Source organism: Stegastes partitus, unplaced genomic scaffold (assembly GCF_000690725.1).
Source record: "Stegastes partitus isolate 25-593 unplaced genomic scaffold, Stegastes_partitus-1.0.2 Scaffold2315, whole genome shotgun sequence".
Taxonomy (NCBI): domain Eukaryota; kingdom Metazoa; phylum Chordata; class Actinopteri; family Pomacentridae; genus Stegastes; species Stegastes partitus.
This window is the reverse complement of record NW_007580046.1, coordinates 32,625-58,968: the sequence shown is the minus strand read 5'-3', so window position 1 is coordinate 58,968 and position 26,344 is coordinate 32,625. Positions and strand designations below refer to the sequence as shown.

Sequence of the window (26,344 nt, the reverse complement as noted above, 5' to 3'; positions counted from 1 at the left end):
GTGTAATTACAGTAACTGGATCACTTCTGTTGGAGATATCAGCATTTTTCTCAGTCATGGTCCCACCTGTGGGGACGTGGAGAAATGTTTCACTCCAGTTTTGACTATTTTTGTACTTCTATAATTTAAAAAAAGTCACTTTTAACATGGCCTCCAAATGTATGAGCAGGTTTTAGGGCTAAGAGAGTTTTTGCATCACGTCTGTTAGCATAACTTGCTAGTTGTATGTTATAAAATGGCGAGATTGTTTGACTTCTGTTGCAGCAAGCAGGCTCTGGATAGCACTGCTGGATGAAATGAGCTCAGTTTGAGTTTTGATTTTGGCATTCTGGGTCTGAGGGCTAACGAGATAAATGTTAAAACCAAAACACTGCTCTGTCATCTCCATGTGCTCTTTGTCACACAGGGAGGCAGCCCGAGAGTGTCGCAGGAAGAAGAAGGAGTACGTCAAGTGTCTTGAGAACCGCGTGGCGGTGCTGGAGAACCAGAACAAAACCCTCATTGAGGAACTTAAAGCCCTCAAAGACTTATACTGCCACAAATCCGAGTAGAAACGTCACCGAGCGCCCGCCAAGGGGCTTGAAAGGTGCCCGTCTGTTAACGTGTACAGAGACTCCGCACAGAGCCATGCATCTGGATGCCACTCCCCCCCTTTTTCTACTCTTTTGCTTTCTTTTTAAAAAAAACAAACAAACAAAAAAAAAAACTGCTGAAAATCTGTGAAGTGACTCACCAGGAATAGGAAGAAAAAAAGAAAAAAGCCACGCCCCCCCCTCCTCCCATCACCACTTCAGCGAAATCCTCTTCACATCAGTTATCCACGAAAGGGTGAGGCAGTGTTCAGAACGAAGCTGGAGGAGACGACGACAACTAAACAGGGTCCTGGTGGCGAAGCAGCGGAACAGACTGTTCTGGTTTTGACGCCGCCGCCGCCGCCGCCGAGGGAAGCATTCCAGTCACTGGTGCCTGGTCAAACCGGGCGACATCACCAGCAACGGGGAACTGACCACCAATGATGGAACTTTTTCAGTTTTTTCCTCCCTGAGACACTTTGGAGAGGTTACCTTTTGTGTGCGACGTTTGTATTCGTAACTTGCGCTCTTGCATTAACATCTGTTACTTATTACTGCTTTGGACTGTAGATGGGCTGTCTTGGACATTTTATCTTTGAACTGTGTTTTTGGTTTATTAGATTATATGCTTCCATAATGCCATTTTTTTTTGTTTTTTTTACACTTAAATTTACTTTAATGCCTTTATATGACATGAACAAAATCATAACCATCAAGTTGTTAAAATGGTTTTCATTGTAATTGCAGCTTTAAAAACACATAAGAGACTCTGGAAATTGGAAAACATGGGACTCAAATTCCTAAATGCACGTTGTCTCGTAGCTTTGAAGACAGTAATCAAGACACAGGTAATTAGCAGCAAATACAGTCCTGCTCTTCTGGAGTAATGTGCCTCCAGTAACACAAGAAATGGGAAAAAAAAAAAATATATATATATATATGGAAATGACCTGCTGCTCATTTGTCAGAAAACGTGTTCCCCAAAAACGGCTAACTTGCCGCCATGTCACTAAAAGTGGTATTTTTAAAATTATAATTTTCATATTGTGGATTTTTTTTAATCCTTTTTTTTCCCTTTCTTTTTAGAAAAAAGGTTAATTTTAATGACTTCTGGATTCTTTTTTTTTAACAAAAGCAAAACTATCGAGCCTTAATTGTTATGCAACGAAAGAATTTATCTGCATATTTCTAAGCAGATTTTGGAGACGCACGGCGCATCACTGGAAGCGAAGATCACCTGCTAGGCTGGTTGATATGCTGTTCTTTTTTTAATTTAAATTAAGTGTAAACACGGGCTGTATAAAGATGGACGTAGCCAACATGGATGTGAGTTAAACCGGGATTCTTTCCAGACTCCTTGTAGAAAATCTTGTGATTTTGTAAACGTTTTCCTCTTTATTTTATGGCCTCAACTGTTAATTTCAGGTTTCCTTTTAAACAGCGAGATGCTCTTATTGTAAATTATGGTCCCGTTTAGACAAAAAAATACCCCATGCTCGTCAAATCCAGTTTCAAAACATGCCCAAACTCGGGGCTTCAAAGTCACCAACACACCAGCTTCTTCTACATCCATCTTTTTTTTTACATACAGTCTATACATGTAATTAAAAAGAGCAACAACCTCAAAGCAGAGCCCGTCTCCAAAATCCGCTTAACACAAAGTGGCATGCGCACTTTCTTTGCATCTACAATCCTGTAACATTTCACAGAAGAATCTCAGCACAGCCTGTCGAGAGGCCTCGGAAGATTTTTTTTACTCGAGAAACTGTAATTAATCATCGAGCGTCCACGAGTGTTTTGTTGCGCGTTAAATCATCAAAGGCATGCGAGACGTTGTTGATTTTATGGAGCGTCAGATCTCACCTGTTTTACCTATCGAACACCCTTCGACGGAAGTGTGACCAAATCGAAAAAGAAAAAAAAACTTCAAAAAAAAAAAGAAACTTCAGTGAACAAAATGGATATTTTCATTATAATGGAATGCCACATTGTATTCTTTAGGTATTGTGTATAGTCATAAAATAGTATGCTTTTTTTTATGTTGCTTTTCATGATTATTTTTTTTTATTCACAATTTCTAAATGTCAGCACCAACTTGTATGATACAGTGCATTATGTTAGAGCTTTTCAAATATTACATTTTTGGCAGCTGTTAATAAATGTGTTTCTGGTAATCTTTCATTTCTTACAGTCAATCAAAAGGCAGGAAGTGAAAAGAACAAGGCGGTCACAAATCCCTCCTCGGTGGTAGTTTTTGAGCTTTATACACGTGGATGTCCCGCTGCTTCTCGTAGTACACCTCTTCCACTCCGAACCGCTGCTTGAGCATGCTCAAAAAGTTTGTGTCCCGCTCGTAGCGGATCTTGCAGGACAGCAGCACCACGGTGGCGTCCGAGCACAGGTGCTCCAGAGTCTGCAGCAGAGGCTCAAACGTGTCCTCCAGGTAAACGATGTCCGCTCCCAGGACCAGATCGTATCCGCCGGCCGGGTAGCGTTCCAGGCCCTCGCCCCAGGTCAGCTCGGACACGACCGCCGAGCTCTGGGAGTCGGCGGGAAGATTTGCCTTTACGTTGGCGGAAAGGAAGTCCAGGGCTGGTTCTCTGTCGGTGATGGTCATTTTGGCACCTGGAAAAATCAAGAATTAGAAAGACGGGAGGCTGAATATTTGAAAGTCATAGAGTGCTTGAGAGGATCCAGCATTGTACTGCTTTAAATGATGAATGAGTTTTGTGTTTTCCTTTTAAAGACATTCTAAAAGGTGCAAGAAGCTTTTGTTTGGTTCTGTTTTCAGGACAGATGATGATTATTACCAATCAAGCCAAACAATAAGAATAATATTTGCATGTGCAGATCTTGGCATCAAAGATGAATCGGCACAAACTTGAACCCAAAACTTAGCTGAAATACTTTTGTTTATTTGTGTTTTACAATATGTTTAATTACAAGAGAAGTGTTATCCTTCAGTGTTGATAAACTACTACCTTTGTAACAAATCAGACTGCACAACAGCGTAAGAAATACATTTATTCTGTCAGGAATCTACTTTAGAATCACTTTCTTACGGCTATATTACAGGATGCATTTAATTTCCTGCATCCTGGTGAATTGTTATCCATTGTGGAGAAGCTTTAAGCAACACAAAATGTGGGAGGGACAATTGTTCCTCACATCCCCTGCATCCTCCAGGACATCCACACCTCTGATACCCCTCAGTGTTTCTCACAAGCCTTACAAATGCTTAATAAACTCACCCAGCAGGGCTGCAACAATTCCCACCAGTCCAGTTCCAGCTCCCAGTTCAATAGCAGACTTCCCGTTCACCTCCACTTCCCCCAGCTCCAGATACATACACAACACAACTGCCTGGAAAACAAACATGCATTGTAATCAAACGTGTTTCAATTGTTATAATAATACAAGTGTTGTTGCCACTTACCGCATCCCACACGACTGCTGCTACCCCGAGCTTTTTCCAGTCCTGGCTGAGACGCAAGTCGTGGTTTGCAAACCGAAACTCTGCTGATGAATTTTGCAGTTTGGACAACGCAGGCAATGGATTTTCTACATAAGGAACCAGAGCCATGCTTTTAATTAAATTTACTTGTGTTCTTTACGCATGCGCACTGCAGCTCTTCTTCTTCGTGGTTTTAGGGCGGCTTTACTGATTCACTACCGCCATCTTCTGGAGATTGTATACTCATTTATATCCGCCTCTTTGTTCAATTTATTGTCATTGTTTGTGTTTTCTTTGAAATATAAGCCCAGTATTTAGCCTCATATCTCAGAAACTACCGACTCTGTCTTCTTGTTTTAGAACGACGAGTCTCTTCCTTCTGAGACGCCTCAATGAGTAATCTCAGCCAATCACGCAACAGCTTCGATAAAACTAACCAATGGGAAAGCCCGTCTTTGGGATGGGCGTGTCTGCACGGTTTTTCTCAACGGCTGTGGGTTCTCAGTAATGGTGGGGGGCGTGGCTTGCACCAGAAGTGTGTAAAGCTAACGATACGTAGCAGCAACGTAGTTTCCGTTTTCATTTGTGTTTCCGTGTTTAAAATAAAATCTGAAAAAAGGAACTCTTTTGGCGATGAAGTTTTTGACCTCTGGCGAAGCAGCTAAACCGAAATGGTGGAGAGAAATTAAAGCTCAACTGATGAAGCAAATAACAAAAACTACGGAATGCAGATTTTATCCACTCAATACAGTATTATTATTCTTTTTTTTTAAATCAAATAATGAACACAAAAAAAAGTTGCTTGAAAAAAAAAATAGGGTAGTAATAGAGTTTTTTTCTTGTCATTGTATTTCTCATACACAATGCTTCATATTTACTTTAATGTGCGCATAATCTGTAGCTTGACTTGGCTTTCCGCTTAAAGCGCCTAATGCGGACTTTTACTTTGAAAGGGCCAGCGGTTACCTCTGAACCTCGCCGCTCACTGTCTGTTTGACATCCAAAGACTCCCGCAAATGCGACGAGATGAAAGCTAACGTCGGCTACATTTTTAACACCCGCTGCCCCGCCGCTTCCTTAGCCGTCTGCAGAGCGTTCTCCAGCCGGTGAATTCGCCCGTTATAGTCCGCTCGGAGGCGCCCGTAACCGCGACAAGAGACTCGGGCTGCGGCGAAAATGGATTGACTCACGCCCGCCGAAAGGAGCCAAGAATGGATTGAGGTGCGGTAGCTAGCGTTAGCCGGCTAGCCATGGAGGGAGATAGAGGAGCCTGTGACTTTGTCTTGTTAGACTCTTAATCCGTAAAAATGACTTGCTGTGAGTTATTCACCGTCCACAACTACCCAGCCCACGTATGTAAGTGTTGTTAAAGTGCGCCAGTGCTATGCTGCGCACACGCCCTGAATATGTCAGCTGTCCTGCACATACTGCAGACTTGGTTGTCAGTACATAGAGCCAGTTGTGCTGTTTTCACTCCAACAGCCTAGATTGTTCCCTTCTATACCAAGCTATAATTTAAAAACAATCAAATGTAGGTTTATCTGAAAGCTAGCCCCACTAAACTAGAGTGCAACTTTATATTTACTTAGGTGTTACACTGTTTATCTTCCCCCCTCCTCCTCTAAAAGATTTACTGTGTGTAAGCTGCAGCCCAGTGGTGCCTCTTTGACTAGTCCCCCCCCCACCCTCCTCAGTTGTATGGGAAACTGGCTGTAGCAGGACTGCTGTAGGTCAACCATGGGAGGCTCAGTGTCTTGCTGCATCTCTCCCGGAGAGAGTCCCAAGATCCACAGGAGAGAGGTGGAACTCGAGGAGTGTCCCATCACCACCACAGAGGACGTGAGCGAAGACACCGGGACCTACCTGCAGCACATCAGCGACAGGGAGCTCCCAGATGGTGCGTTACGATTAGTCGGACTGCTATTTTTGGGGAGTTTAAAGGACGCTTAGGAGTGTGAATGTGTGCAAGATCAGTGCAGGGTTTGTTCCTGCGTAGAGGGTTGGAAAGAACATCACGATAAAATGCTTTATCTCAGTTGATATTGGTTATTGGTGACCTATATTTGATGAAGCGCAGGAGTTTCATTTGAGCTGATGCACCTCAGTCTGCTTATCAAGGTCCACAGGTAATCAATTAATGTCAACATAACTGTTAGAAATGGATATAAATACAGTAGATAAGGGAATGATCTCACCTTGATACACATGAAGTAAAGACGCATCAATCTGTCACATCATCTGTCAGCCCTCGGAGCAGCCTGTCCTGAATGTGTAGATAAAGGTGATGGGAGGATACAGGGTCGCTGGTGTTTTTTGGTACTCGCTGGCAGATCTGTTGGCTCGATTAGAGAGACAAGATCCCCAGCCAGCCGCAGACTAGCCAGCCTTGGCAGACCTGAGCGACAGAGGCAAAAGGGTCTCCAACACCAAGCGAGATGATCGGCTGTTTATGAGTCAGAACAGGAACATGCTAGGACTTGAATCACGCGACGTAATTTTTTCTCCTTCAGCCTGCTCCTGTTTTTTCACTTTCACTTGCCACGATTTTACATGGTGCATATCAGTTTGTTTTATGGCTCAGGCCTACTTAGAAAGTGCTATTAGCAAGAACGAAGGGAGGTCATCATTGCCAAAATGATAAGAATTGGGGAAAACCTGTTTTGCACAGATTTCTGTCAACCGAGGAAACAATATTCTGCACATTTTTAGATATTAAGCAATAAAAAAATACACAACTTTTGTGAGAAAGTTTCCACACTTGCACAAAGTGGTTTTTAACCCCTTCCAAAAAGGAGTAAATGCACATGATGAGGGATGGAAGCAACTTTTCTGAACATGTTTAGAGATCGTAAACCTTTAACCCACATGACTGATCTGCCGTTTGCACTCTCTTTGCTTCCGGAGAGCAAAGAATGAAAGAATGATTGCTCAAAACAGTTCCTTAGATGGTAAATGGTCGACATTTTTTGTTTTGTTTCCTAATGTTTCACAGTTAAACCCTGCAGTGGTAAAGTTTAACCAATTTAATACCATTTAAACTGAGCATTTGATCCCGTATTCAGTTTAGCAGACACACACAGAGCTGCCACGTCGGCTGTATTCTGCGTTGACCCATTTTAGTAATAAAAGCACTTTAACACTTGCATCCCACAGAACTGGCTCAGGAGGCCAACCCATCAGACCACCCCAGAGCCAGCACCCTCTTCCTAAACAAGTCGCAGACAGACGGTCAGTATTATTAGGATTTTCTTTTGTTCCTTCTGTTCTCTGAAACTTCTTATCTCCCTGACTTGTTTTTTTTTCCCCCCTCCATTCCAGTACGTGAGAAAAGGAAAAGCAACTACATGAATCATGTGAGTGATGAGTCTGCATGTGCTTGATGCGGTTTTAACAGAGAGAAACCATCAAATCAGGGCCAAGAAATGCAATTTTTTTTCCCCAGGATTTAAGTGAGGGATTTGTGCTGTGAATGCCTGAATAATTTAAAGCATTTCCCTTTTCCCTTTTAACCCAGCCGTGTTCGAGATGAAACTTCTCCAAGGTTGCTTAAGCGTTGTCACTCTTTTCTATTCCAGACATCCCCGGGGCTCCTGACGAAAAAATACAGTTCTTGCTCGACGATATTCATCGACGACAGCACAGTCAGCCAACCCAACCTCAAGAGCACCATCAAATGGTAGGAGACCACCTCGGTTTCACAACGCTAACAGCCTGATTTTTTTATTTTACTTAGACGAACTTTGAATATTACGAATGAGCCATTAAAACTGACATATCACGCTAACCGCTAACACAAGCTGAGACACAATTATCACGTTATTACTGCATACCAACTTTCCACGTCACACCAGGAAGCTGTTTCTGGCTTATCAATATACTATATCTTGTCTTAAGGTGAAATATTTCCCAAATAAGTTGCAAGATATGGTGCAATTGCAAATGTACACATACATGTCCTGCAAAATAAAAAGTCAATTTTCTTCATACAGAAGCTGTCGTTTGGTGCAAATGTTGTCTAGCAGTTGATTGTTTGTGCTTGCTTCTGTCTGTTCCAGTGTCGCATTGGCCATATACTACCACATAAAAAACAGGTGGGTCAACTGGCTTTCAACAAACTGGAGAATATCAGAGTTGCTGTTGAATTAGCAGCATAAATGAATCACTGCTGTTGATGTCTGTACACTGGGATCAAAGTAAAACACTGACTTGTTCATGCTCCTGCAGAGATTCAAACCGCTCGCTGGATATATTCGACGAGAAGAAGCACCCGCTGTCGGTGAGTTTTTGGCGTCTAATCGCTCTAAGCGTCCCGTGTTTGCTGACGAACCGGTGACAGTGCCTCTTCTGCCCAACAGCGAGAAAAGGTTCCGGACGACTACTCCGTGGTCGACCCAGAACACAAGCTCATCTACCGCTTCATCAGGACGCTCTTCAGCTCCGCGCAGCTCACCGCCGAGTGCGCCATCGTCACCCTGGTAGGTTCAGATGCTCTCGTCCCCGTCGGCGTTGTGTGTACGTGTTGGCTGCTGTGAACAGGTGCGTCCTCTGCTAGGTGTACCTGGAAAGGCTGCTGACTTACGCCGAGATGGACATCTGCCCCTGCAACTGGAAGCGCATCGTTCTCGGCGCCATCCTGCTGGCCTCGAAGGTCTGGGACGACCAGGCGGTGTGGAACGTGGACTACTGCCAGATCCTCAAAGACATCACAGTGGAGGACATGTGAGTGTTACCTCACGATCAAAGTTTTTTTTTTTTTTTGCCAGCTGGAAGCACTTAAAAGCACTTTTTTTTCAGCTCAGATGCTTTGGTTGCTATGATACAGAATATTTACAGGAGTAATGTGTTGGAAGTCGCAATCATTTTGCAAGTAGTTTGTGTTGGAACTGAATGAATGAATTGCTCCAGAGCAGGGGTCTCAAACTGAACTTACCTGGGGGCTGCTGGAGATGGAGTCTGGGTGAGGCAAGTGTTCCACAAAGAAAGGGTTTCAAGTATCCAAAAAAAAATAAAAAATACAATTGATCCAATCTTCTCAATCTTTATTAATAACAATTCTGAACATGAAAAGTTCTTCAGAACATAGGCTTCTCTTAACCATAGATATGTATAGTTAAGGCTGGATGTCTCAGCTGGCCAATGGAATCGCACGGCCACACTGGCGGCCATCTTGGCACCCGTAACGTTGTGTTGTAGTAGTGCATGTACTTTTTAAATAACCATAACTTGCTCAGTTTGCTACCGATTTTCAAACAGTTTGGTTTGTTATAAACGTCAGAGGTGTAGTTATAACACTACACTTATGACACAATTTGTATTTTAGTTATTTTGTAATTTATTTGTATTTTTGCAATTTGAACTGTAGCCACTTTAATAACGTTTGTAAGAAACCAAACCGTTTGTAAATCCGTCAAGATGTCAGCGAGATAAGAGTATTTGTGCAGGTCACTCACCTTCCTTCACGCACCACAGGTTCCACCAGAGAGCTTCCCCGTGTCAAGATGGCCAAAGTGTGATCCCGTTCGAAACGCCGCCTTAAGACATCTAGCCTTTATTAAACATATCTATGTGCTCCACCGTTACCAACCGTGTTTACTTTCTGAGCACGCTCGCTGTGTGTGACGTCGTAGGGTCCTCTTCTGCGCATGTGGGACACTTTTGGGTCGTATGAAGTTCACACAGCAGATCACATACAAGTCGCACTGAATCGGAAATGTGAACGAAAAAAAATCTGAATTGAGCATTAAGTCCTGCAGTCTGAACATAACCAAAGTGTGGGATTGTTCAGTCAGATAATACGCCGTTATCCTCATTTGTGGCATAAACTGTCATGTCGGAGTCAGAATCCAAGGCTTTTTTTTCATGGGTTCTGTTCGTTTTTCCTAAAAACCTGTCGGATAGCGAGGTTTAGGATTGTTGAGAGTCAGAATATCGAGTCACGACTGTATCACCGTTTTCTTTCTACCTGTGAACGGGGCCTAAATGTGGTAACTTATTACAATCGGACGGATTTCTTTTTTATAAAACTTACAACTTCTCTGACCCGTGTTTCGCAGGAACGAGATGGAGCGTCACTTCCTGGAGCTGCTCCAGTTCAACATCAACGTCCCGGCCAGCGTCTACGCCAAGTATTACTTCGACCTGCGCTCGCTGGCTGACGACAACAACCTCAGCTTCCCTCTGGAGCCGCTCAGCAACAAGCGGGCCCAGAAGCTGGAGGTGAGTGCATCCCAGTCTGCGTTATGCCTTTACACCTCTCCTCCTCCTTTGGTTGTAACACGTTCTTCTCATATCGTCTCCAGGCCATCTCCAGGCTGTGTGAGGACAAGTACAAGGACCTCAGCAAATCTGCAATGAGGAGGTCCGTCAGCGCGGACAACCTGGTTGGCATCAAGAACGCCCAGGCGGTGCTGTCTTAAGTCCGGCGAGGGAGAATGGAACAACCCGAGTCAAGCTACCGAACGTGACGCCGACGTTCGCCCGAGAGACTCTTCCAAAAGTAGATTCTGTTAATATCTGACAAAGCTTCACTACAAAATGTTAAACGTCCATTTCGGAGAGGGTGCAAAAGACCAGAAGTTTACCATACAGTATCACGAAAATATCATGAATCCAGCCGCTACGTGTTCATCACAAGGAACTTCAGCTATTTGCCTTTAAAGCATGGTAATATGGTAAAAAAAAATTAAAAAATATCGCAGACAGAACATTTTTTTAAAAAGGTGGATGGTATTGAAAGGAATCAGCATGAAAATGCCTCCTGAAGCCACACATTGAGGACGGTATCTTCTTCTTTTTCTTGTTTTTTTTTACATCAGCCAATGTTTCGCAGAGTAACGTGAGGCTTCGGCCCTCTTCTCTCCACCAGCCGTCTCCCTTCCCTTCCCTCCCTCCCGCATTCAGACGAAACCGTCTCGAACTACCCTGTGGTGTAGTTCTGCACACGGACAAAGAGTAGACTTTGTTTTGCTTACTATGTAGGCCCCTATAGCTGTGAAATGTACGAGACTTTATTTAATTCAAATAAATTTCACTCGCTGTTTCAAGTTGAGGCTGCTTTAGGTGGGAAACGTGTGTCGTGGTGGTTTTTTTTTTGGTTGGGAAAACAAGCAGGAAGTGGTGTTCTGCTGGTGGAGAAGTCACTTCATATGGTGCTGGTCATCTTCAATAAAAACATCACACATATACCTCCAGATGATGAACAAATTTGAAAGCTGTTGTGCCATATTTTGATATTAAATACACATCGAGGGGCTGCAAGGTGGAGCGGTGGTTAGCATCGTCGCCTCGGAGCAAGATGGTCGTCGGTTTGAGGATCTTTCTGTGTGGAGTTTGCATGTTCTCCTCGTGCAGCTTCCTCCCACAGTCCAAAAATCAGAATAAACAGTCGATATTAGTTTGGTTTGTTGCTGCATTGGAAGTGGGAGAGATTCAAAAGTGCATCAGTTGTTATTGCATCTTCTGTGTTGTGCATCATAAACCCCTTAACAGACATTTTAATGAACCTGACAGCATCTAAAGGAACCAACATAATCTCTAAATGAGCACCCTTTCTATAAAAGTCGTGACTACCAGGTCCGATCTACTTTCAACACCGGTCTAAGCTGCATATCCTTGCAGGGAAGCGTTCTAAGGAGCCCTTTTTGGCACCAGTATGAGCCGAAAAACATCCGAGAGCACGAAAGACATGCTCCAATCATAAATCTTACTACCTTAATTACAAACAGAAATGTCTTTAATGAGACTCACCAGTAATAAATGCAACCCTGTTGACTTTTCTGCTTCCAGCTGTTCGTAGGAGTCTTTCCTCTGACTTCACTGCAGCTTTGAGCAGCAGCAGGATCCATGTGAATGTCTCCAGAGCGAGAGCTGCATGAAGTAACTGGTTTCCTCTCTGTATCCTTACATATTTGCCAATTCCCAATCCAGCACCAGTGTTGCTCTATAAACTTAAAACGTGTTTGTCCCGCTGCACAGATGTCATGGAAGCTAATATGTGGTCAGAGATACGACTCAAAGAGTCATAAAGCAAGTTCGTATCACCACAGATTGTACAAATATAGAATAAGACATCGTTTAAACTCTGTGTTGCACATCCTGCAACACAGAGTAGCAGCTTTCAAACTGCTCGGCTGAAAAACAAAATATAAAATAAAAATAAAAATTGTGCAAGAAAGCGAGAGGCGAAAAACATTCAGTGTACATTGTGAGAGCATGTTTTAGAATAATTGCACAATAACAAAATATTTTTTTTAGGAGATTTTAACTAGCTTTTTGAATTTAAATTTGTGTTATTTTACAGATTATCTGCGTTTTTTAAAAAATAAATTACAGATAAGAACTAGAAATATCACAGGAAAAAAAGTATTGATTTACCAACTTAACCATAAAAAAAAACAGGCCAAAACTGTAAATATTGTCCACATCAAAAATAATCTATATTTTGTGTTCTATTAAAAAAAAAACATATAAAAAAATATTCTACACATATTTGCTGTTATTTGAAATAATATTTCTGAATATTAAGGATGGAAAAATGGTCTTTAAAAAAAATGTTAATTCACAACTTGTCCCTGTTTTGTTAAATTCCAGGTAATTTTTTAGTAAAATGACAGAAAAATAATAATAAATGACATGTTGACTGTAAAAACAGCAAAAAAAAAAAACAGGCGTAAACTGTAAATGTCCACATCAAAAATCTGTATTTGTCTTACTGTAAAATTACAGTTTTATTGCATTTAAATCAACTATAAATACAATTATTTTACAGATATTTGCTGTTATTTTTACAGTTTATTTACACCATTATTGAATTATTTTATTCTTTATTTTATTAAAAAAAATAATAATTTAGTTTTCTGGAAACCTTGTTGTCAGATTTTCACAATTTTTTATTATTATTTTTTTAACAGGATTTTTTGGAGTGCGTCACATAAAAGTCCACATCAAAACCTAAACATTGATATTTTACATCTTCATATAACATTCAATAATTTGTTTTTTGGGTGATCCTGAGGGACATTTCGTGCTCTGCAGCCGTTAAACGTCTCTGCTGTTTGGTGCAGCCTGTTGGGTTGTTGGAGCTTTTTTTTTTTTTTTTCTCAGAAAACCAGCTTCCTGCCGCTTCTGAAAATAACACGGTGACAGCAGCAAGAGTGGAAGAGACAGACGGGTGAAGAGGTGAACGTCACCGTGCAGCTCTGTGAAGCCAAGCGGAGCTCTGATTCACTTGATAACTCTCTGCAGGCTTAAGAGGAAACACTGCAGCTGAATCAACTCATCAATACAGACACGGACGATATTGTCAGAGGGGATTGTGGATATCTTTTTTCTAATTTTCGGCACATTTACAGGAAAAACAGTCATTTATAAATGAGGCGATATTTGAGCAAACCCTTCTGTAGAGAGGCCAGCTCAGAAGAAAAAAACATTTTGAGAGAACAGCTTTTAAAGATATGAGCTGTAAAACCAGACATATCTTTTATTTTGGTTATACAGACTTGCATTTTGACACTGAAAACATGAAACTTGATATCTTCATTAGAGATGCTCCTTTCTGCATAAATGAGTTTAATAGATTCCCACTTTTTTTGACAGAAGTGCATGAAAAACCTGTAGCTCGCCTCAAATAAGCGACCGCCTCACACTGTCTGTTCACGCTGCAGCCTTTTCTTTAATTGTAATTTAGTCGGCGGCAATGACAGACTATATATGAACCTCTCACATGACTCCTCGTCTCCACATTTTCTGGTCAGCATGACATAAATTGCTCTGCCTTTAATCACGATAACGCCGCTCCAGCAGCTTAGCCAACACTACAGGCGGCTGGATGCGACACGAAGGGATCAAACGACCAAATAGAGAAAACTTAACTCATGTTTTTGTCTCGTGTTTCTCAAGCTTTGGTGTTGGGATGACTTTTAGAACTTAGGCTGCGCAACAGAAGACTATATGGATGCTCATGCACAGTGCAGTTCTGTATGTTGCATCCTTTTTTTGTCCCTGGCATATATGTTCCACTTAGCATCGGATTCATCTTAATGCCAATAGATTGTGGCTTCCAGCACCAAACCAGTAAGCTTCTTGTGCGAGGGCATTTCCATGGTCCCCCATCTGTCTTCACAGTTTTTTTTCTTTTTCTTTTTTTTTTGCACGTTGGCCATCTGCCTCTGCTGTGGATACATGTGTCATACAGCACTCAGGGTGATCATGGTTCAATAATCGCTGAGGCACCGCGGGACTCTGCTTTTTAATGTTTTAGCCGCACCTGGTTCTGAACATATTTTTTTAAATTTTTGCCATCCTTACAGAGATGGTGTGAGATGGTGTAGGATGGCACCCTTTGTTGGATTTCAGAGAGCTGCACAGGAGGTTTGGTCACACGAGTCCACCTTCTGCTATAAAAGCCGGAGTCAGACTCTTTGTAGGGACGCAGATTTAGAGTTGCAAATTTGCTTGTTCTCCACACTTGGGTTCAACTCGATTCTTTATTATCGGTTCTGTTCAAGCCTCAAGCTTCAACCAGATACCCATCTCCATCCTGCTGTGGTCCGATGCTACTTCCCACCAGGCTCCGGATCCAACCGAGGCTTATGATCCAGATTCTTGTTGCTCTGAACAGCTCCTGAACTCAGAACGACATCCCTGTATTTCGCGAGTTGCCTCCTGACTTTAGCTTAGTGTTCGGTTTCCTCCAACTTGTGGGTCCGACCTGGTCCGTGCAACCAGTTCTGCCTGTGTTTGTGGTGACACTTTCACTTCCATAACTAATATTACCTTCATGCATCAGTGCAGCTTTTCTTGCCACCTGGAACCCACAGACTAGAAGCGACTGCGGACTGTTGGGCAATCGAGAAACTATCTGCACTGTGGGACGCAGGCAAGCCAGTGAGACAATGTGCTGCTCTTACCAATGTGCTGGTGGGAAACCTTGGTCATGTAGACTTTAATATGTACCTGAATGTTGAAAACCACAACCACCCCTTCATTGGAACAAGATTCCCTGTTTCTCTTTCAGTGTGATGACACATTGTTCAGAAATGATTTGGTTTGTGATGACCCCTGAGGTCATCTTGTATCTTGTGGGTGGTTCTAGTTCATCTACATCAGGGGTGTCCAATCCTGGTCCTCGAGGGTCCACAGTCCTGCATGTTTGAGATGTTCCCCTCTTCCAACACACCTGATTCAAATGATCAGGATCGTTATCAGGCTTCTGCAGAGCTTGATGATGAGCTGATCATTTGAATGGGTTAGTTCAGGGCTGACTGCGGTCTAATCACCGTTTGCTTCCCTCTGCAGGTAACACAGCGGTCTGGTTGTGGGTTCGTTTCGTCATTTAGGATGTTTGCATTTACAACACATACATCACACACACCACTGAGTCTGTGTATTCTCACTTGGATTTTAATTTGGTTGAATTTAAGTGAATAAAGACAAGTTTTAATGTTTGAACCTCGGTGTGTCTCCTTTTGTTGCGGCAGTTTTCAGCCAGGTCGTCACATGTTCCTGGAAATTCTCCCAACCTCAAACCGATTGAGCATCTGAAGGACACATCTGATCCATGGAAGCCCAGCCTTGCAGTTTCCCAGATCTACTGATGACGTCTTGGTGCCTGATACCACAGCGACCAATACAGAAAGAGGTGAGCGGTTTTAATGTTGTCGCTGATTAAGGTATAAACCTCATATCTGCTCTTAGAATTTGAATGAAACCCCAGCGTGATAACACTCCCCAAGCTGCTGTCCAACACACATTCAGTGGTGCTCAACAAGTGCTTTTCCTGCAATCACCGGCCCAGTATCCTGCCTGCGTGTCCATAGCTGAGAGGGTTGCAAAACGGTAGTGCCCACTAGCCACCACAGAGGGGCAGTGCTGCAGTGCGCAAGACGGCTGACCTGACTGCAGGTGTGAGATTAGTCCATGTGTTAATGCGACATTCTCCTGACTCTCTGAGCTTTGGTGCAGCTTGCTTGTATCATCGCCAGACTCGGGGAACAGAAAAAGACACAACCTGGCCTTTTTTTTTTTTTCTTTTTCCAACCGAGCGATGAGGATTCGAAGCGTTTTGCTGTTGATGATGTCATTCTGAAATCACAATAGTGACCAATCGGCCGGATGAAAAGCAATAGATATTCGTTAAATAAACAGAATTTTGGATAAAACTATGGAAGCACTGATGAATTTTAATGTTGAAATCTGTTAAGTGCGCACGTTTCGGCACAAGTGGCGGTTTGTTGAGGGGGAACGTTCACAACCTCAACGCTGCTCGGCTCACGTCGTGAAAACTGTCATAATCTGAAATGAATAGTGGGTGTGCATGTGCGCCTGAGTGTGTGTCCTGTAGGGATCACAGTGCCAGTGCGGCTTCATTAATCTCCCCAGCATCATGGGACTTGTCTGAACTCTAAAAGAGGGCTGGAGAGAACAAGCTGCCCCCCAGGGGAGTCACTCCGTTTACCCTCCACGCGCTCGGGTCACTCCTCATATCGCACACGATTCAACTGCACAATGTCAAAGCGCCGCTGCCGATCTGCGCAGAACGTGTGCGACGGGGGTGCGCATTTGTTGTTTGTCCATGCGTGAGCCGGGGTGGGGAGGTGGGGGGACGGCAGGCAGGCAGGCGAGATGTTTTTCGGCGCTATGTGGGTTATGCTGAATGTGTTGCATTATTTCTTCGACTAGGAAAAAGGCAAAACTGTGCCACGACTGAATCATGAATATTTATCTCCGCTCAATAATGCATAGGGAAGCATATCTACTGATTACATTACAAAACACACTACTTTAAATATCTTAAGACTCACACTTTGGGATACGGCCGTGATGGAGTGAAAAAGAGTCGGACCGAAAGGAATGTCGGGATGTTTGAAATTCCACGTAATCCTGCTCGAATGTGATTTTTTTTCTTCTTTTAACTTGGTCGTAGTCACTCAAATATGATAAAATGACCTGTTTTCCTCACCACAAACCGCTCTCCCGAAGAAAATAAATGGCACTTTTAATTAAACCGGCCTGGGGAAGGTGCGACACGTTCCATGCTGCTCCGATCCACCAGCCGGTCCCCGAAAAGGCGCCTTTGCGGCTGTCGCTTAGCGTGTCGTAGTGCCTGCTGACGGCTTGTTTTTCTTGAATGAAAAATAATTCACACCGTAGCCGCGTGTGGTTTGAGTGTAAAAAGTCTTGTTTTTTTTCCTGCAAAATGGAAAGTTTGCGGAAACAATTGTGCCATAATCATTCACAGAAGAGCGTCGATCAGGATGCCATGAAACAAATGAGTTAATGTTGGTTAAATAGTGCAGGACCAACGTTTATATCTGGAGTTCTTGGGAACGACTGGTTATACTTACAGATCTAAGGGGATGTTAATGCTGGAGAATTGCTTCTATACTCATGATAGTTTCCCGAACAGTGATTTTTCTTCCAGTGCTTGAAAAAAGGAAGCCAATGCATAAGTGTTAAAAGTTGCAGTTCCTAAAATGGCCACTTGAGGCTGACTCCAAAAGTGAGTCAACCCCCATAGACCTCCATGTTAAAAAGTCCAACTTTATAGCAGAAGTAAATGTGATTACAGCCTGGTACAAGAATCAGATTTGGTCTCTTTAGCTAATTTCCGTGTTCCTGACAACCGTACATCTGCTGAATGTTCATATAACTCACCCATTTAAGTTGTATAAAGTGTTAAAGTTTGACCGATTGGTTGGTATTTAAACACAAGCTCCACGTCATTGCTCATTTTTCTTTTAGCTGGGAGCTAGAAGGAGTCAGAGATGGCGCCCACAATGAGCTTCAGCTTTCAAGAAACCTGCGTTTTTAAGTAGTAAATGCTCCGGTGGTTCTCATCTGGGTGGTGCCGGGCTCATCCTAATTCAGAGCTGTCATCAATTTAAGCTGTAATACAATTTAAATGAGTGAGTTTTATTTTAACCCCCAAGAGTTGCCATGAATTCGAGAGTAAAACAGTTTTTCGTACCAAGCTGAAACATGTCTTTTAATACTAACTTGTCAGTTAAAAGCCCGTCGTGCTGCTGGTGTTGGTGTCATCCCTCCTTTAACTTTTTGTTTTCTGCATGCCCGTGCCTCGGTCTCTGATCCAGACTCCTACCGTCTCGTGGCACAGCTTCCATCTCAACTCAACCACCCCCACTGTTGCCGCCGCTGAGCTGGCACAAAAACGGTGGTCGGCTGCCGCTGGTTCGCCTCCACTCTAATGAGCTGGGCGTACAATTTAAATCTTGTCCCGCACCCCTGGCTCCTGGCATAAAGAATACCAGGACAGCTAGTCCGTCACTGTTAAACCAGACGTTAGACAGATGCCAACAGCCAGATGGCTCCAGAAGAAGGGCAACTTTTGCACTATAATTTCTCTTTTAACCTCTGCAGGATGGCAGGAAAAAGGGTGAATCTTTGTATGTACAGTTGCGATGTTACACGGGCCTAAATGATTGGAAACGTTCTACATGACTGAGCGGCTGTGCTGCGCTGGCTGGTGAGAGTCAACAGTCCTTCTCCACAACAGCTCTCATCAACACAAAACTGCTTATCTGTAGACATGTTTTCATTTGCACGGCAAATGAGAAAATGTTGCCGGTGCTGGACTGCGGTGATTTCTTTTTTTCTTGCAAACCGAAGGCAGCCCAGTTGCAATTCTCCAGCCTCGATCATGTGTATGAGCGTTGTGCACAAAATGCTTTTTACCCACAATCTAATTCAAAGAAACATTTTTCTGAATAGCAGCAGTGCCCAGCAGAGCAGGAATATCTGTAAACCGACTGTTGCCAAGGTCGTACTTACTTAAAAGGACAATCCGAAACAAAAGCGCAGACAAAGAAGTTTTATATTCTTCATAAAAGCGGGCCAAGATATTCAATTATCTTGCATTAAGCCAGGTCATACGAAAGGTTAATTCGTGCTGACAGCCACAATGGTCCTGTCAGAATTCTAAGCGGTGTCGAATCGTAGATCGTGACCTAGCCTTTAGCAGAATTTGCGTCTTTGAGTTTGGAGTCAGAGGTCAAGCAGTGGCCATGTTCATCTATGATCTCAGGAGTGATAACTGACATCTGAACGCCTTCAGGAAGTCTTGCTTTATTCGCGTCCCAGCATCAGATAAAGTCCAGCTGGACAGGAGGTGTGAACAGGGAGTTAAAAAAAAAAAAAAAGAAGGGAGGAGGTTTGGGCCGTGATCGGGGGGGCACTGTGTTTTAATGTTCCTCTGCGCGCTGTGATCAGCAGATGCATCAGAGTGATGATGACTCGCTGAGTAGAACAAAACTGTGTTTAATGGGCTGGAGGCTCAGCTGCTGTGCATTGCTGGCTCAGAGCAGAGGGGAGGTGCAGGGGTGTTTGAGAGAGAGAGGAATCGGCAGGCGAACATGCCTATGTCTGTTAATTTAGGTTTCATGTCATTTACACGGCATCAGTTTACAGCATAAGTCATCTCAGGGAACATACTGAAACCTTACAAGGTCATATTTTTGGGGATGTTTTTTAAAGAATTTCCACTGCGAAGGGGAGAAAAAAGTCGTGTTTTAGCTAAAAAAAATAACACTTTCTTTTATACTGGAATAATTAATTTGTAAAGCAATGATGGGGTCTGATTTTATATTTCTTTTAAAGTGGTAGATTCACTCATGAATGTAAGAGAAAATCTTGAGCTAATTTACAATGAAAACAGGTGAATTTGTCAACATCTACTTGATTTTTTTTCTTCTTCCCCCTCCATTATTTAAAGCAGGGATGTCCAATCCTGGTCCTCGAGGTCCACAATCCTGCATGTTTTAGATGTTTCCCTCTTCCAACACACCTGATTCAAATGATCAGGATCGTTATCAAGCTCTGCAGAAGCCTGATAACGATCCTGATCATTTGAATCAGGTGTGCTGGAAGAGGGAAACATCGAAAACATGCAGGATTGTGGCCCTCGAGGACCAGGATTGGACACTCCTGATTTAAAGAGACATATTTGAACATAGGGGCACCATGGTGGCTCTAGGGTTAGCACTGTCATCTCACAGCTTGAAGATCCACGGTTTGTGCCCTGGTTAGGACGCCAGTTTGCATGTTCTCCCCGTGCAGCGTGGGTTCTCTCCGGGTTCTCCGGCTTCCTCCCACAGTCCAGAAACATGCTGAGGTTAATTGGTGATTCTAACTTGTCAGTAGATGTGAGTGTGCTTGGTTGTCTGTCTCTAAGTGTGGCCCTGTGATAGACTGGTGACCTGTCCAGGGTGTCCCCTGCCTTCACCCTGAGTCAGCTGGGATAGACTCCAGCCCCCCATGACCCTAGTGAGGATTAAGCGGTGTATAGATGATGGATGGATATTTGAACATAGCTAAATCTAGATTTGTACCCCCCTGAGAGAAGGACAGTTGATTTTCTAGGTATTTTGTGCTTCCAAAGGGACTCTAGCCGACATTATACTTTCTCTGCATCTGCAAGGGTTTGCAAAGTTCTGCTGGGGTCCAGGTGACTCACATTTCATCGTCAAGTCCATCTGAACCCCTCGTTGGATGGCCAAGTACAGCCCACTGTAGGAACACTAGACTACAAGGGCAGTAATGTGCATGTTCGGCGGTATACATAGATGCTGATATGGTGGACACTTATGAAACGCATCCTCCAAGTGGTGTAGAACGTCAACTATACATCTGTGGTGTCTGCAGCCATCTGTGTCTGCATCCATATGGGAGTATAATAAAAGGCTTCTCATAGACGTTGGCAGATGACAAAACTAAATCAGTAGACCTTAGCAGACCCTGACATGTGACCAGCAGGCAGCGCTGCCAGCAGATGGAAGCATGCAAGCTGTACTCCTGGGCCGTCCTCGAGGTGTGGGGATGGAAATTGGCGAGGTTCCCTCGAGTCCAAGCTTTCGTCAGGAGTGACGAGCCGAATACGTTCAAGGGTCTTCAGAGCAAATACGGCTCAAATCCTGTGCTAAAGCTTTAGGACGATGACGGGAACATTGCTGAAGAAACACAGATCTGGAAATTGTTACTTCTGACTTCTACAAGTCTTCGGTCCCCCTCGCAGCTTCATCAAGCTGTAGCTTAATCACCGCAGTGTTTTAAGCTTCATGCTACGATCAGCATCCTAACGACAATGCTGATGTTCAAGAAGGTGTAATGATTTTCATGTTTGCCATCTTAATTTAGTGCAAACTTTAGCTAATTAGCACTAGGCACAGCTGAGGCTAATTAGAACGCGTTTGGAAGAAGAAAAAAAAACTTGCTGGTGGTGCTCGATGAAAAGTATCATCGTCGTAGTCATTAGGATTAATTCTCTGGGCACAATGGAATGTGTGAGGACATGACGCCTGAATGCCACGGTGGAGGGGAAGCCATTCTAGCCTACAGTGGTAGAACAACCGACTAATAACGCACGAGATAAAAACTCATCTTGGGCCCACCGACGGCTTGCGGGGGGAAAACTCCCCCTACAGAAAGCTCCAATGATTTTTTTTTTTTTTGTTGACCTTCATGATCAAGTAACTGTACGATAGCTTGATTCCTCAGCCAAGAGACTGTAATAAAGCTAATGGAGCAAAAGAGAGCCGAGAGAATGGGGGGGGAGGAGACCCGGAGACGGCGATGCATAGGTTTCCAGTCCATTCTCCTCGGCGAGGCGTATACGACGTCCCATCGCCCATGCGTCTGCCTTCACATGTGCTCCTCTCCGTCGTTCCGCTCCTCTCCCACTCTCTTCCTCTTTCATGTCTGCATAATCCTCTTTTGTATGACTCGTTCATACACTCTGCATTTTAATCAGGATAATTAGGCTTAGACTTCTCCCTTGCCATTCCTTTTCCGACGGAAGATGGTGGGATGCTGTGTATACTAAATAACGCTGCTATTATTGAAGGATAATCACCTAAAAAAAAATTTAAAGGTTTCTATTTTTACGACGGCAGTGAAGGTGAAAGATAAGGTGGCGGTTTATGGTCCATAATGGTTTGGATTGTCCAGAACGAAATTCATTTTAGTGACAGCGCTGCTCTCTACAGTAGGAAATGAGATGAGGTTAGGAGGCTGCGTCACAGGGTCCTGCTCAGCTTTTCATGGCTTCTGCCTTGTCTCTTCTCATTGTCTCTCCTTTTTTCCCCGACACAAAGATGATTTTTTGCTGAAGCTTGTTTGCAAAAAAGATTCCTCTTACGTAAGACGAATCTTAGCTGAAGGTCAAACTGCCGCGTAACATGCACCTATTCATATTGTGTTTTTGTTAACATAAACGAGCTGCTTCGACGTATAATTTATCATTTTTGGACCCAAATTCGACACACTTTGCAGCCAATTATGCACTTAGAGCTGCGTGCGCTCGCTATCTCTCCTGCCTTTTCGTGTTCTCGTTTCCCTAAAATGATCTCTTCCCATTTTCCCTTTTTACTTGTTTCAAGAAAAAAGAAAAATCTCCATGAAAGGGCTTCTTCGGATAGACATTTTTTGCAGTGCAGCATTGCTGAACACTTATGCTGCTCAGCAGCCGCAGTAACAGTTAACAGGATTAGGTATGGCTTACATAAACATCTCCCATGGCAACAGTGCACCGGCGCCAGGCGAAGGCAGGGAGAAGAGCCGTCACCGGAAAACATCATCGTCAGTCTGGTCAGCTGTGTGTCAGCTGGCTTCGATGCATAATGTTTACAGCCGTGCGTTTCCTCTTCGTGCAAAAAATGTGTCCATCTTAGCTCATCCTTTAGTCAGTGGGTGAGCAGCAGCATCTTGTTTTACACCTACCAGCGTCGACCCCGGTCACCCAAAATTATTTGACAGACTGACTCATTCATATTTGATGTATTTTGTGGGATTTTGCAGAATTTGCGTGATTTTTTTTTCAAAGAAAAACTATGCTTAAACGCTCCTTATGTGGTTTTATGTGTGTTGGTTGTTTTAAAGCTTCTGTGCAATCTGTTTGTGTTTGTGCACATCAGTGTTGTGTGGCCTGCCAGCGTTGTGACAGTTTGGCAGCGATGCCTGAAGTTGTGTCCCATTGGATATACTCGGCCTTTAGAATGGTTCATTTCCCATAATTCCCTCGGGAGAGACACATTGCTCACTGCCTCTCATGGCTTCTAGTCTGAAGGAGAGTAGAGGTCCTCTCGCTGCTGTTCCTTGAAATGTCTTCGGTGATATCTGGTCAGCGATTTCTGTCCGAAAAAAAAGGGGTCAGCATTGTTAGCATTTCCATTTTTATTTTTGTAATTATGTGCAAAACCAGTGTAGCAGTATAGGCTAAGACTTTACAAATTGCAACCTTTTCGCATGTAGTTATCTGTAAATGGACTTTTTAAAGAGCTGATGCTTAAACACACAACCATGCATGCGTTTACCCTTGTAGCCACACAAATGCACACAAGCTTAAGGGAAGGTTGATTGGTTGGTCGTCCCAAACCCAGGTCAAAAGCCCAATGAATAATAATAAACACGGTGTCACCCAGGAACGATGCAGTTCCCGTCTCCTTGATTTTTGTAGTGAATTGCAACCCTGCTGGTCCTGCAGTCTAATTCTGAAAATAACCAAACATAGTAATACAGAAGGTGTCCTTGCTAGGAGTACCACGTACAAAGTCTTCTATCAGGGAGAAGGTGGAAGTGGATGGATGTGAGTTTGACCCCACAGATTGCCGTTAGCATCCTGTGGTTTCTTACGCAATTGCAGTTATTTTGTACTTAAACAAGCACCCAACTGATTTTTGGAGTCGATGCCAATTCATACCAATACAGGAATTAGAGTTTCAAGACTTTGCACATTGTCTTCCTGCTTTCCAAAACAGTGCAAAGTCTTGAGTGTGTCATTAGCATGCTCATTGTTGTTTTCAACAATCATGTGGTTGTGCGGCGGGAATTCGGCGGCGGTTGGACTGTAAAGTCACGTACTGTTACATCCCCATGTGACGGCTCCAGCAACCTAGACTATGGTGCAATGAGTGTTCCAATGCTGTAAAACTCTATTTTTTTTGGCCACAACAAAACTCATCATCACTTCCCACCTGTCTTACACATCAGACTTGCCTCTCTCTAAAAATGAATTAAGGTTAAAGGGTTGCCATTTTGACAGTTGAAGAGATTCGGTGCTTGTTGCAGATGGTGTTTGACATGCGATATTATAAATGTGTGTTACTCAAGTCCTGCTGTTGATAGGATAACGTGACATGCTGACTTATCACAGTCACTGGTTGCACATGTCGTACGGGCACCCAGTGCAAGCGCTTTAATATCGTACGTCTCATTATGTTTGGTAGATTTTCAGTGTGATTAGATATTCTAAAGAATTCATGATGAGGATATTATCTTGATATAGTTAGAACAGTATAGATCAGAGAGGCAGCATTATCATTTGATAATCAATTCATCGTTAATGTGAACAATGAAGCTGACAGCTGACATTATTAGGGTTTTTATTAACACTCTAAAGGGTTTGGTTGCATCGACCACCTAATCGTTGGAAGACCGTCTTTGCAGATTCTAGGTTTTTCTGAGACTATATGTTTTGGTTGAAAGCCATGAATCGCCACAGAAGTCTTTGTCATGGTGACCTGATGCTCGACAAACCCCCACAATGCTTTCTGCTTGTCAACACAGACCTGCCTGTAGTCCGAGCAAGAGCCTCCTCAGTTCACTACAGTGTTAAACATAGCAAATTAGTTTTTGGACGTATTATGAATAAATCAAAATTCTAGACACAGGACTATCATCTGCCTCACGTTTTCTACAAGCAGTCAGTGTTGCTTTCTTTTAACAGTCTCCCCCAACTAGTTCTAATTGGCTCATCCAGATCAAACAGGCATGAATTTGTGGTGGAACAGTAGCTAAGGGGCAAAAACAAGGTAACTATCAGGAGAAGATCTTTCTCAGTTCCATCTTCACCTCTTCACTGCGACCACTTCAGCAACCCTCTCTCCGTGAAATGGCCTCACTCCATCCAGCGTCTGCTGTTAACATCGCCTCGTCTTTCCTCTCCCCGTACGTTTCCGTCCTTGTTTCGTGTGCTGTGCTCCGTCCTTTCCCGTTAGTCCCTTTTTCTTTTCTTCCCTCTGCCTCTCAGCTGCGATAAGGAGATTTAGAAGGAAGGGAATTGCTCCAATGCCTGACGGGTGGGAAGTGTTTTTGCCTTTGCTCTTTTTTTTTCTCATCCATTTTCCCCAATGTTTGATGAAAAAGCAGGCCGACTTCTATGTAAATGTAATGTCAGTCATTGTGACAGGTTAGTCTTGGCCTTATCTGGTCTGTTTTGCACCCATTATTGTGCTCTTTCTCATTCAGAAATACATGAGGCCGAAGCAAATCATAGCTCAAATAAATGTTTCACTCAAAGGTCGGTCCAAACTACATCATTTACATCATCTACTCTGCACAGTTTTCAGCATAAAAGGCTGATATGGTGAAAGCTTTTTGGTTTTAGGCACAAAAATGGCTCGGCTAGCTTCAGGAAAAGTCGACTGGGGTTAAAATACAATCTTGCTTTTTAAGACGGCACCCTTTATTTCTTTCCTGTCAGGACATTACAGAAAAAAAACAGCATGTATGCACAGATTTGTCCGCAGCTTGCATAATCGGACTTGCTTTGTGTTCATTTGGGGCTCTGAGACAAGAGTCTGTTGTGGTTTTAGTTCACAGTGACGAGAGCTGTTTCCATGAAAAGGCCCGATAACCCCAGATTGGTCCAGACAGATCTCTGCATCTTCCCGCCGCACAGCAATTGTTGGGATTATAGTATTTTGTTGTGAAGAGCTTAAAAGAGTGTGAAAGACTCTGCTCGGCATTTCTTCTGTTGCCAGGCAGCAGACCCTTCAAGGTGCTGTTAACATAGTGTAAAGGGGCAGTATATGTGATTTGTGTTTGACTGCATCGTGCATATTAAACAAATTAATGTTGTAACACCAAGACTAAGATGATGTTTAAGAGATCATGCAGATAAAGTGGCTGGATCTACATCTGATTATTGATTATTTCAGTGTCAAAAAGTCGAATTGAGAAAGATTATTGGTACTTTAAGGATGTGAATTGTGTCAGAGTTTCTACTTTCAGGTAGAAGTATTGCCTTTTGTATGTGCTTTAACAGATGCCTTTAGTTCAGAGTTGATTAACTCGAGCAGCTTTCAACTTCAATAATATCAGATTAACTATCACTTTAACTCCTTTCCACAAATATGCTGCGGAGAAAAGATGGACCTCCAAGAATGACAAGTGCCAATGCATTACTTAGATTAAACCTGCAATCTTTCCAATGGCCAGCAGAGGGCGAAACAAATCAGCTTGTATCGAATGAGAAAGTGACCTGACTTCTCATTTGAATCGTCACCTCCGTAAACGCTTTCCTGATGAG

The 26,344-nt window shown here is 43.2% G+C and overlaps 2 protein-coding genes and 1 pseudogene across 3 annotated transcripts; 2 read left to right on the top strand and 1 right to left on the bottom strand.

Moving 5' to 3' along the window:
* The first annotated feature begins 28 nt into the window (after positions 1-28).
* On the top strand, positions 29-2,746 carry LOC103374643 (cyclic AMP-responsive element-binding protein 1 pseudogene; annotated as a pseudogene).
* On the bottom strand, positions 1,691-4,520 carry mettl21a (methyltransferase 21A, HSPA lysine). The gene is made up of 3 exons (XM_008304764.1): positions 4,009-4,520; positions 3,824-3,935; positions 1,691-3,197 (listed from the first exon to the last, which is right to left on the bottom strand). Exons 1-3 carry the CDS (start codon positions 4,153-4,155, stop codon positions 2,800-2,802), a joined length of 657 nt encoding a protein of 218 aa, XP_008302986.1. The 5' UTR covers positions 4,156-4,520; the 3' UTR covers positions 1,691-2,799.
* A 72-nt stretch (positions 4,521-4,592) lies between these two features.
* LOC103374641 (cyclin-Y-like protein 1) lies at positions 4,593-11,227 on the top strand. Of its 2 annotated transcripts, XM_008304763.1 has the most exons (11): positions 4,593-5,247; positions 5,721-5,923; positions 7,180-7,254; positions 7,345-7,379; positions 7,602-7,702; positions 8,082-8,117; positions 8,251-8,302; positions 8,382-8,501; positions 8,579-8,745; positions 10,080-10,242; positions 10,326-11,227. In XM_008304763.1, the coding sequence occupies exons 2-11, from the start codon at positions 5,764-5,766 to the stop codon at positions 10,440-10,442; spliced, it is 1,026 nt and encodes a 341-aa protein (XP_008302985.1). In that variant the 5' UTR covers positions 4,593-5,247; positions 5,721-5,763; the 3' UTR covers positions 10,443-11,227. The 2 variants fall into 2 exon arrangements, with proteins under 2 accessions (XP_008302985.1, XP_008302984.1); XM_008304762.1 differs by having other exon boundaries at positions 4,594-5,923.
* Positions 11,228-26,344: the final 15,117 nt, after the last annotated feature.

Excerpts from the sequence above, each read along its gene's own strand:
- mettl21a (XM_008304764.1), bottom strand. The coding sequence starts at position 4,155 with ATGGCTCTGGTTCCTTATGTAGAAAATCCATTGCCTGCGTTGTCCAAA. Across the intron at positions 3,936-4,008 it reads CAGCAGTCGTGTGGGATGCG|GCAGTTGTGTTGTGTATGTA; the intron begins GTAAGTGGCAAC and ends TTTGTTTTCCAG. Across the intron at positions 3,198-3,823 it reads AATTGTTGCAGCCCTGCTGG|GTGCCAAAATGACCATCACC; the intron begins GTGAGTTTATTA and ends TGATTTTTCCAG.
- LOC103374641 (XM_008304763.1), top strand. The coding sequence starts at position 5,764 with ATGGGAGGCTCAGTGTCTTGCTGCATCTCTCCCGGAGAGAGTCCCAAG. Across the intron at positions 8,502-8,578 it reads AGTGCGCCATCGTCACCCTG|GTGTACCTGGAAAGGCTGCT; the intron begins GTAGGTTCAGAT and ends GTCCTCTGCTAG. Across the intron at positions 10,243-10,325 it reads AGCGGGCCCAGAAGCTGGAG|GCCATCTCCAGGCTGTGTGA; the intron begins GTGAGTGCATCC and ends TATCGTCTCCAG.